This window comes from Micropterus salmoides, unplaced genomic scaffold (assembly GCF_014851395.1).
Source record: "Micropterus salmoides isolate LMB-PRFRI ecotype aquatic unplaced genomic scaffold, ASM1485139v1 Ms_hic_scaffold_1407, whole genome shotgun sequence".
Classification (NCBI taxonomy): domain Eukaryota; kingdom Metazoa; phylum Chordata; class Actinopteri; order Centrarchiformes; family Centrarchidae; genus Micropterus; species Micropterus salmoides.
Genome location: NW_024040494.1, coordinates 1 through 11,704, shown reverse-complemented (window position 1 = coordinate 11,704; position 11,704 = coordinate 1). Strand labels below are relative to the sequence as shown.

At 43.9% G+C, this 11,704-nt stretch overlaps 1 protein-coding gene across 1 annotated transcript; it reads left to right on the top strand.

The window, feature by feature from the left end:
- Positions 1-5,772: 5,772 nt before the first annotated feature.
- On the top strand, positions 5,773-11,564 carry LOC119903237 (caveolae-associated protein 2-like). The gene is given in 4 exon segments (XM_038719448.1): positions 5,773-6,076; positions 6,079-6,173; positions 11,176-11,316; positions 11,400-11,564. Coding segments are annotated over 4 exon segments (555 nt in total). The 5' UTR covers positions 5,773-5,907; the 3' UTR covers positions 11,550-11,564.
- The last annotated feature ends 140 nt before the right edge of the window (positions 11,565-11,704 follow it).

The window sequence follows — 11,704 nt, the reverse complement described above, 5'->3', positions numbered from 1 at the left end:
TTGTAGGTGGCCTCCCCGTAGTTGACACATCCGGGCGTTTATTTCCTTCGCTACAGCCTCTGACATCTTTCTTTTGCTTGTTTCCATAAAATATAGGTCAACATTTGGATCAACCATGAAGGTATATCTGGAGGACATGCATTCAAATTCACGATACCAGTTTACTGCTATAGATTTGAGTTTTTCTGTAAAGTTTGTTTTGATCCTTCTTGCTGTTCCCATGAACTCCCAATGCTGCCTCAGCAGGCTTTTTGTTGGTGGTTTTCCATCCCGTCTGAAATGGAAATCTGTCCTTTAGTGAGTCTTCTGAAATAAAGAGTCCAATCCAGACGTCTTTTAAGAGTTTTATTCTTTGCAAAGGGTCAGACAAACATACAGAGTGCAAAACAGTCTGCACAGTGTAAGACAAATAGCCAGTGAAGAAGCAGGTGACCTAACCCAGTGAAACACTGGTCTATTCTGATGAAGCATGCAGGGTGAAACAGTAAACACAGCAAAATATCAAATTTCCATCACACGTTCTTTTAGTTTCATTAAATACTTCAAACCAAGTTTATGTCTTCTCATTACTAACAGCATCTCTCCTGTTTCTTCACAGTTATCATTGCTCTGAATATCATCATTATAGATTCACATATCCCAGTCAGACCCAGCCACACACCTCAGGACATTCATTATTTTCAAGGAAACCATCTTAATATGCCTCTTCCATGTCATCCTTTCATCTGACAGCAGTCCTATTATAGATCTGAAACGTATTTTCTTCTTATGTCCAAATATCATGTGTTAGATATTTTAAAGCCCGTTTACTTACTTTGTCCAATGTAGCTTGCGTTTGGCCGTAAATATAGGAGAGGTTCCTCCCTTGCTTCCAGATGGCCCCATCATCTGCAAATAATGGGAACCTGAATTCCTTCCCCACTCTACTAAACACACCATTGACTGGTATATTAAAGAGCAGTGGGCTTATTACACTACCCTGAGGGGCTCCGTTCTCCAGCTCCTCTGGGAACTTGCTTCCCACCATCGCCTGAGTTAAAAATTTTTGATCCAGTTAAACGTTCTTCCTCCGATTCCAGCGTCATGAAGTGCAATTAGCAGCCCCTCCTTCCAAAGCCCGTCCCAGGCTTCTTCAATGTCCAGAAACACAGCTCCGGCTGCCTCTTTATTTACAATGGCTTTTTTAATGCCACTATCTAACCCTACAACGGCATCCATTGTTGATCGTCCTTGTCTGAATCCACTCTGATATTCATAAACAGCTGCTTCTTCTTCTACAGTGCAATAACCAGCACAGCGCGGCGGTCGCCTCCGACAGGTGCTCCTTCTTCTTCTCCTGGATGGAAAAGAAGATTTTATTTCTTTTTCTCTTCTTTTTAAGAAAGGACGAGTCTTCCACACCTCCTCCTTTCTCCAGTGAAACTCTCAGCATGGGCAGTGAGAGGCCCTGAACGCCTCTCCTGGAGGGCCCTGTACTCCATCCGGTACTCTTCTGGTAGATGTGGAACACGGCACTTACCGTCTAACTGGAGTCTGTGACAACAACAAACATCACCCAGATTACATTTATTCATTTAGCTGACGCTTTTTATCCAAAGCGGTTAAGTGTGGGTTAAGTGTCTTGCTCAGGGACAGAATGGTGGATGTCTCACAGGGGGAATCGCACCCAGGTCTCCCACACCAAAGGCAAACATCTTATCTATGCGCCACCACCCCATTAAACAGAGAGGACAGAGACAGGCTGTACATGTTAACATGTACTAGTACTATAGATGCGGTAAAATACAGTAGAAGCAGTAAAATAGAGTAAGTACTATAGACGCAGTAAAATAGAGTAGACGCAGTAAAATAGACTAAGTACTATAGACGTGGTAAATACAGTAGATGCAGTAAAATAGAGAAAGTACTATAGATGCAGTAACATACAGTAGACGTAGTAACACAGTAAGTACTATAGACGCAGTAACGTACAGTAGACGTAGTAACATACAGTAAGTACTATAGACGCAGTAACATACAGTAGACGTAGTAACATACAGTAAGTACTATAGACGCAGTAACGTACAGTAGACGTAGTAACATACAGTAAGTACTATAGATGCAGTAACATACAGTAGACGTAGTAACATACAGTAAGTACTATAGACGCAGTAACGTACAGTAGACGTAGTAACATACAGTAAGTACTATAGACGCAGTAACATACAGTAGACGTAGTAACATACAGTAAGTACTATAGACGCGGTAAAATACAGTAGATGCAGTAAAATAGAGTAAGTACTATAGATGCAGTAACATACAGTAGACGTAGTAACATACAGTAAGTACTATAGACGCAGTAACATACAGTAGACGTAGTAACACAGTAAGTACTATAGACGCAGTAACATACAGTAGACGTAGTAACATACAGTAAGTACTATAGACGCAGTAAATACAGTAGACGTAGTAACATACAGTAAGTACTATAGACGCAGTAACATACAGTAGACGTAGTAACATACAGTAAGTACTATAGACGCGGTAAAATACAGTAGATGCAGTAAAATAGAGTAAGTACTATAGACGCAGAAACATACAGTAGACGTAGTAACACAGTAAGTACTATAGATGCAGTAACATACAGTAGACGTAGTAACATACAGTAAGTACTATAGACGCAGTAACATACAGTAGACGTAGTAACACAGTAAGTACTATAGATGCAGTAACATACAGTAGACGTAGTAACATACAGTAAGTACTATAGACGCAGTAACATACAGTAGACGTAGTAACACAGTAAGTACTATAGATGCAGTAACATACAGTAGACGTAGTAACATACAGTAAGTACTATAGACGCAGTAACATACAGTAGACGTAATAACATACAGTAAGTACTATAGACGCAGTAACATACAGTAGACGTAGTAACATACAGTAAGTACTATAGACGCAGTAAATACAGTAGACGTAGTAACATACAGTAAGTACTATAGATGCAGTAACATACAGTAGACGTAGTAACATACAGTAAGTACTATAGACGCAGTAACATACAGTAGACGTAGTAACATACAGTAAGTACTATAGACGCGGTAAAATACAGTAGATGCAGTAAAATAGAGTAAGTACTATAGACGCAGAAACATACAGTAGACGTAGTAACACAGTAAGTACTATAGATGCAGTAACATACAGTAGACGTAGTAACATACAGTAAGTACTATAGACGCAGTAACATACAGTAGACGTAGTAACATACAGTAAGTACTATAGACGCGGTAACATACAGTAGACGTAGTAACATACAGTAAGTACTATAGACGCGGTAAAATACAGTAGATGCAGTAAAATAGAGTAAGTACTATAGACGCAGTAACATACAGTAGACGTAGTAACACAGTAAGTACTATAGATGCAGTAACATACAGTAGACGTAGTAACATACAGTAAGTACTATAGACGCAGTAACATACAGTAGACGTAATAACATACAGTAAGTACTATAGACGCAGTAACATACAGTAGACGTAGTAACATACAGTAAGTACTATAGACGCAGTAAATACAGTAGACGTAGTAACATACAGTAAGTACTATAGACGCAGTAACATACAGTAGACGTAGTAACATACAGTAAGTACTATAGACGCAGTAACATACAGTAGACGTAGTAACATACAGTAAGTACTATAGACGCGGTAAAATACAGTAGATGCAGTAAAATAGAGTAAGTACTATAGACGCAGAAACATACAGTAGACGTAGTAACACAGTAAGTACTATAGATGCAGTAACATACAGTAGACGTAGTAACATACAGTAAGTACTATAGACGCAGGAAAGGCAGGAAGAGACGCTCACATCATGGAATTCATTCAAACACAATGCAGTCATTACTCTGCAGTGCAGCGGGAGGGTTCCTTTAATGAACCGAGGTGTTATTCAGGAACATCAGGAAACCCCCTCGCTGCACTCCAGAGTAATGACTGTATTGTGTTTGTATGAATTCCATGATGTGAGCGTCTCTTCCTGTTTCCACCTTGTTCCACTCTGACCTACTGCAGAACAGTTCTCTGTGTTCCAACGCTGCTGCACACACTCTGTTGAAGAACGGTTCTAAATACAGTTAATAAATAAAGTTAGTAAACAGAGACACAACCCTAAACCAACACTTCCCTAATGTTCCACTAAGGTAGCGTTCCCCTCTGGTTCCCTTCAGGTTCCACTAATGATTCTTTACAGTCCTTCTGAGGTTTCTCTAACATCCCCCAAAAGTTCCTCCAAGATTCCCCTGAGGTTCTGCTTAGGTCCTGCATTTTCCTATGCCCCTCCCAATGAGTCTTGTAAAGATCCTCTGAGGTTCTATTCACATCCCCAAGGTTCCTTTATAGTTCTTGTAAGGTTCCTCTAAGGTTTCACTAATGGCAAATGGCTGAAAGGTTGAGCTGTCTACAGGTTCCCATAAAGTTTCTATTAAGTTCCACTAAGGTTCCCCTAGCATCCCCTATACTACAAGGTTCCTCTAAAGTTCCTCTACCTACTGCAGCTCCTCTGATTTCCCCCTAGTGTTCTGTTATCTCATCTTTCCCCTATGGATTTCTGCAGAGTTCTACTAAGGTTCCCCTAGGGTGACCCCAGAGTTTCTCCTAGCTAGCCTGTTTTCACTGAAGTCCCACAAATACATTCTCAAATCTTTTACACGATCCCCTGGTTCCCCCAAATTTCGCTAAGGTTCCACTAATGTGGCTTCAGTGTTCCACGTGCTTCTTACCACAGGTGTAGGACTCGGTGTGGGGGCCGGAGTATACAGGGCCCTCACGTGAGGAGGGTCCACCAACGTAATGACCAGCCGAGGAGAACACCTGTGTTCACGTGTTCTTACATTTCAAACCAATTCAGCCTCAGAAGTTCTGGATTGACCAAATCCTGGTCCGGTTTCCCTCAAAGCACAGACTCAGACTTTCAGACCAGCAAACAAAGAACCAGCAGTCAGTGACATGTTTTATACTTTGTTTCTGTTGGTTTAAGGTCAGCATTCAGTCAGTGGAGCCTGTACAGCACACAGAGGGCGAGAGACATTCACACAAGCAGGGGAGAGAGAGAGAGAGGGTGAGAGACATTCACACAAACAGGGGAGAGAGAGGGCGAGACATTCACACAAACAGGGGAGAGAGAGGGCAAAACATTCACACAAACAGGGGAGAGAGAGGGCAAGAGACATTCACACAAACAGGGGAGAGAGAGGGAGAGAGACATTCACACAAACAGGGGAGAGAGAGGGCGAGAGACATTCACACAAACAGGGGAGAGAGAGGGCAAGAGACATTCACACAAACAGGGGAGAGAGAGGGAGAGAGACATTCACACAAACAGGGGAGAGAAAGGGCGAGAGAGCTTTCCTTCCAGATGACTTCACCTTAAAAACATGAGAGAGCGAGCTACACTAACACTCTCTCTCTGCACACACACAGTAGTCATGGTAACAGACCCCTCCCTCTGGGTGTGGTAGAGAGACACTGAGCTTCAGGCTGAAAGCTGCAGAGAGAGAGAGAGTTAACCCTTTAATGAGTCTTTTATTTTGACGTTTCTGCATCTCAGACGGGAAACAAACAACAACAACAACAACAACAACAACCAATAAATGGAAGTTAACTAAACTCTGCGGCGGTGAAGCAGGTCAGGGCCACCGTCCCTCCTCAGCCAGCTGCAGAGGCTTCAGCCGTGGCAGTGAAGGAGTTAAAGGTGTGGACGTTTCCACAGTCGGGAAGTTGGATGGAAAGTTTTCCTCTGAGCCAACCAATCAGAGCGCAGTACACACACACACTCGCAGAGAGAGAGAGAGTGGACGGGCGAGGCAGAGTCCCAGTGTTTTTCTGCAGCAGAAAGAGTTTCGGGGGTTTTTGGTTCGACATTGAGTTGATGTGTGAGGACAGAGTCATCATGGTGACCACCGAGACCCACCAGAGCCAGGACCTACTGGTCCCTTCCCTGAACCAGGACCTGCAGGACCAGCAGGACCCGCTGGACCAGCAGGAGGAGAACCAGGCCTCCCCCTCGTCCCCCCTGGCAGGATTTGACTCTGAGGCAATGAGTCAGGGTCCGTCAACGCCATCACGGTCCTCACTCTGCTGGATAAACTTGTCAACATGCTGGACGCCGTGCAGGAAAACCAGAACAAGATGGAGGTGAGCCAGGGGTGGGACCACACCTCGACATAAGGTCTGAGTGTGAGAGTCCAGGACGGACTACAGTACTAACTCCAGTTCAGACACCAGTACAAAATTCTAACACTGTACTAACTCCAGTTCAGACACCAGTACTAACACCAGTTACCAACTCCAGTTCAGACACCAGTACTAACACCAGTTACTAACTCCAGTTCAGACACCAGTACTAACACCAGTTACCAACTCCAGTTCAGACACCAGTACTAACACCAGTTACTAACTCCAGTTCAGACACCAGTACTAACACCAGTTACCAACTCCAGTTCAGACACCAGTACTAACACCAGTTACTAACTCCAGTTCAGACACCAGTACTAACACCAGTTACTAACTCCAGTTCAGACACCAGTACTAACATCAATTACTAACTCCAGTTCAGACACCAGTACCAACACCAGTTACTAACTCCGGTTCAGACACCAGTTCAGACACCAGTACCAACTCCAGTTCAGACACCAGTACTAACACCAGTTACTAACTCCAATTCAGACACCAGTACTAACACCAGTTACTAACTCCAGTTCAGTTACCAACTCCAGTTCAGACACCAGTACTAACACCAGTTACTAACTCCAGTTCAGACACCAGTACTAACACCAGTTACTAACTCCAGTTCAGACACCAGTACCAACTCCAGTTCAGACACCAGTACCAACACCAGTTACCAACTCCAGTTCAGACACCAGTACAGACACCAGTACCAACTCCAGTTCAGACACCAGTACTAACACCAGTTACTAACTCTAGTTCAGACACCAGTTACTAACTGTGGTTCAGACACCAGTACTAACACCAGTTACTAACTCTAATTCAGACACCAGTACTAACACCAGTTACCAACTCCAGTTCAGACACCAGTACTAACACCAGTTACTAACTCCAGTTCAGACACCAGTACTAACACCAGTTACCAACTCCAGTTCAGACACCAGTACTAACACCAGTTACTAACTCCAGTTCAGACACCAGTACCAACACCAGTTACTAACTCTAATTCAGACACCAGTACTAACACCAGTTACTAACTCCAGTTCAGACACCAGTACCAACACCAGTTACCAACTCCAGTTCAGACACCAGTACTAACACCAGTTACTAACTCCAGTTCAGACACCAGTACCAACACCAGTTACCAACTCCAGTTCAGACACCAGTACTAACACCAGTTACTAACTCCAGTTCAGACACCAGTACTAACACCAGTTACCAACTCCAGTTCAGACACCAGTACTAACACCAGTTACTAACTCCAGTTCAGACACCAGTACCAACACCAGTTACTAACTCTAATTCAGACACCAGTACTAACACCAGTTACTAACTCCAGTTCAGACACCAGTACCAACACCAGTTACTAACTCCGGTTCAGACACCAGTTCAGACAGCAGTACCAACTCCAGTTCAGACACCAGTACCAACACCAGTTACTAACTGTGGTTCAGACACCAGTACCAACTCTGGTTCAGACACCAGTACCAACTCCAGTTCAGACACCAGTACCAACTCCAGTTCAGACACCAGTACTAACACCAGTTACCAACTCCAGTTCAGACACCAGTACTAACACCAGTTACTAACTCCAGTTCAGACACCAGTACTAACACCAGTTACTAACTCCAGTTCAGACACCAGTTACTAACTCCAGTTCTGACACCAGTACTAACTCTGGTTCAGACACCAGTACAACATACTTACATTGTACTAACTCCAGTTCAGACATCAGTACTAACTGTGGTTCAGACACCAGTACTAACTGTGGTTCAGACACCAGTACTAGCTGTGGTTCAGACACCAGTACAACGTACTTACACTGTACTAACTGTGGTTCAGACACCAGTACTAACTGTGGTTCAGACACCAGTACTAACTGTGGTTCAGACACCAGTACAACGTACTTACACTGTACTAACTCCAGTTCAGACACAAGTACTAACTGTGGTTCAGACACCAGTACTGACACCAGTACTAACTCCAGTTCAGACACCAGTACTAACTGTGGTTCAGACACCAGTACAACGTACTTACACTGTACTAACTCCAGTTCAGACACAAGTACTAACTATGGTTCAGACACCAGTACTGACACCAGTACTAACTGTGGTTCAGACACCAGTACTAACTGTGGTTCAGACACCAGTACTAACTGTGGTTCAGACACCAGTACAACGTACTTACACTGTACTAACTCCAGTTCAGACACCAGTACTAACTGTGGTTCAGACACCAGTACTAACTGTGGTTCAGACACCAGTACAACGTACTTACACTGTACTAACTCCAGTTCAGACACCAGTACTAACTGTGGTTCAGACACCAGTACTAACTGTGGTTCAGACACCAGTACAACGTACTTACACTGTACTAACTCCAGTTCAGACACAAGTACTAACTATGGTTCAGACACCAGTACTGACACCAGTACTAACTCCAGTTCAGACACCAGTACTAACTCCGGTTCAGACACCAGTACTAACTGTGGTTCAGACACCAGTACAACATACTTACACTGTACTAACTCCAGTTCAGACACAAGTACTAACTGTGGTTCAGACACCAGTACTGACACCAGTACTAACTCCAGTTCAGACACCAGTACTAACTGTGGTTCAGACACCAGTACTAACTGTGGTTCAGACACCAGTACTAGCTGTGGTTCAGACACCAGTACAACGTACTTACACTGTACTAACACCAGTTCAGACACCAGTACTAACTGTGGTTCAGACACCAGTACTGACACCAGTACTAACTCCAGTTCAGACACCAGTACTAACTCCGGTTCAGACACCAGTACTAACTGTGGTTCAGACACCAGTACAACATACTTACACTGTACTAACTCCAGTTCAGACACAAGTACTAACTGTGGTTCAGACACCAGTACTGACACCAGTACTAACTCCAGTTCAGACACCAGTACTAACTGTGGTTCAGACACCAGTACTAACTGTGGTTCAGACACCAGTACTAGCTGTGGTTCAGACACCAGTACAACGTACTTACACTGTACTAACTCCAGTTCAGACACCAGTACTAACTGTGGTTCAGACACCAGTACTAACTGTGGTTCAGACACCAGTACTGACACCAGTACTAACTCTAGTTCAGACACCAGTACAACGTACTTACACTGTACTAATTCCAGTTCAGACACCAGTACTAGCTGTGGTTCAGACACCAGTACAACGTACTTACACTGTACTAACTCCAGTTCAGACACCAGTACTAACTGTGGTTCAGACACCAGTACTAACTCCGGTTCAGACACCAGTACTAGCTGTGGTTCAGACACCAGTACTGACACCAGTACTAACTCTAGTTCAGACACCAGTACTAGCTGTGGTTCAGACACCAGTACTGACACCAGTACTAACTCTAGTTCAGACACCAGTACAACGTACTTACACTGTACTAATTCCAGTTCAGACACCAGTACTAGCTGTGGTTCAGACACCAGTACAACGTACTTACACTGTACTAACTCCAGTTCAGACACCAGTACTAACTGTGGTTCAGACACCAGTACTAACTCCGGTTCAGACACCAGTACTAGCTGTGGTTCAGACACCAGTACAACGTACTTACACTGTACTAACTCCAGTTCAGACACTAGTACTAACTGTGGTTCAGACACCAGTACTAACTGTGGTTCAGACACCAGTACTAACTGTGGTTCAGACACCAGTACAACGTACTTACACTGTACTAACTCCAGTTCAGACACAAGTACTAACTATGGTTCAGACACCAGTACTGACACCAGTACTAACTGTGGTTCAGACACCAGTACAACATACTTACACTGTACTAACTCCAGTTCAGACACCAGTACTAACTCCAGTTCAGACACCAGTACTAACTCCGGTTCAGACACCAGTACTAACTGTGGTTCAGACACCAGTACTAACTGTGGTTCAGACACCAGTACAACATACTTACACTGTACTAACTCCAGTTCAGACACCAGTACTAACTCCAGTTCAGACACCAGTACTAACTCCAGTTCAGACACCAGTACTAACTGTGGTTCAGACACCAGTACAACATACTTACACTGTACTAACTCCAGTTCAGACACCAGTACTAACTGTGGTTCAGACACCAGTACTAACTGTGGTTCAGACACCAGTACTGACACCAGTACTAACTCTAGTTCAGACACCAGTACAACGTACTTACACTGTACTAATTCCAGTTCAGACACTAGTACTGACACCAGTTACTAACTCCAGTTCAGACACCAGTACTGACACCAGTTACTAACTCCAGTTCAGATACCAGTACTAACACCAAAAACTGACTGTTCATCAGTGAACAGTCAGTTCATAATCTTTGTCTGCATCTTTATCAAAAGATAAATTCGAGCTACTTCCTGTTACTGCTGCTGCTGCTGTGTTTGTAGTTCACAGTTCAGATGGTATCTGAAAGATCTTTAACATGTTAGAACAGGTTTTCTGTCAGACTGGCTCCATTCTCACAGAAACTGTCAGTCAACATGAACTACCTTTAACAACGGATTAAAGTGGAAGAAATCAACAATGACTGAATTGAAAGACATTTCCAGGTTCGGACATGTGAGGATCCGTCCCAAAAAACAAACACTGACTGATAAACTCAGACTAAAACCAGAATCTGGGCCCACAGGACTTCAGCAGACTGTTTCATCTGCTGTGATGCTGCAGAGTGAACTTAAGAGACCAGATACTCTGTCTGTAGCTGCAGTCACAGTGAACTATTCACACCACAATGAGACAAACACCTGGATGTCAAACTAACAGGTGTCAGTCACTGTCTGAACCACATTCAGACCATCAGTGGTGGTTCCTTTAGCAACAAGCTAAGCTAGCAAGCCTCTACGAAAAACGTAAACCAGTGCTAAACGTTTTGAGATTGAACTCGGAGGGCGTGGTCAGAGGGTGCAGGCTGGTATCTGATTGGTTTTTGGCTGTTTGTGTTTCAGGTGCATCAGGTAGAGATGGAGGGCGTGGTCAGAGGGATCCAGGCTGATATGACCAAGCTGTCCAAGAGCCACAGCCACACCTCCAACACCGTCAGCAAGCTGCTGGACAAGAGCCGCAAACTGTCCGTCACCATGAAGGAGGTCAGGACTGGTGTTACCTGTGTGACCTCACCTGCCACCTGTCAGAGTTCAGCTCTGCTAAAAACCTCTGCTTGTCTCTGCAGGTTCGTGATAAGATGGAGCGTCAGGGCGTCCAGGTGAAGAAGCTGGAGGCGAACCACGCCCACCTGATCAACAGAAACAACTTTAAAGTCCTCATCTTCCAGGTCAGTGTGATGAGCAGAGCTGAAGGTCAGAGGTCACAGGTCAGGTAGGGGCTGACTGTGAAATTCATTGTCGCAGTTTAAGCAAATACAAGATTCAAGTTTTGCTAACTTTACTGATTTTCATTATGTAAAACTTGTATTTAAATGGACGTGCTCCTCAGCCTTTATGTAAGTACATTAAGAGACTACAGAGTAGCAGCAGA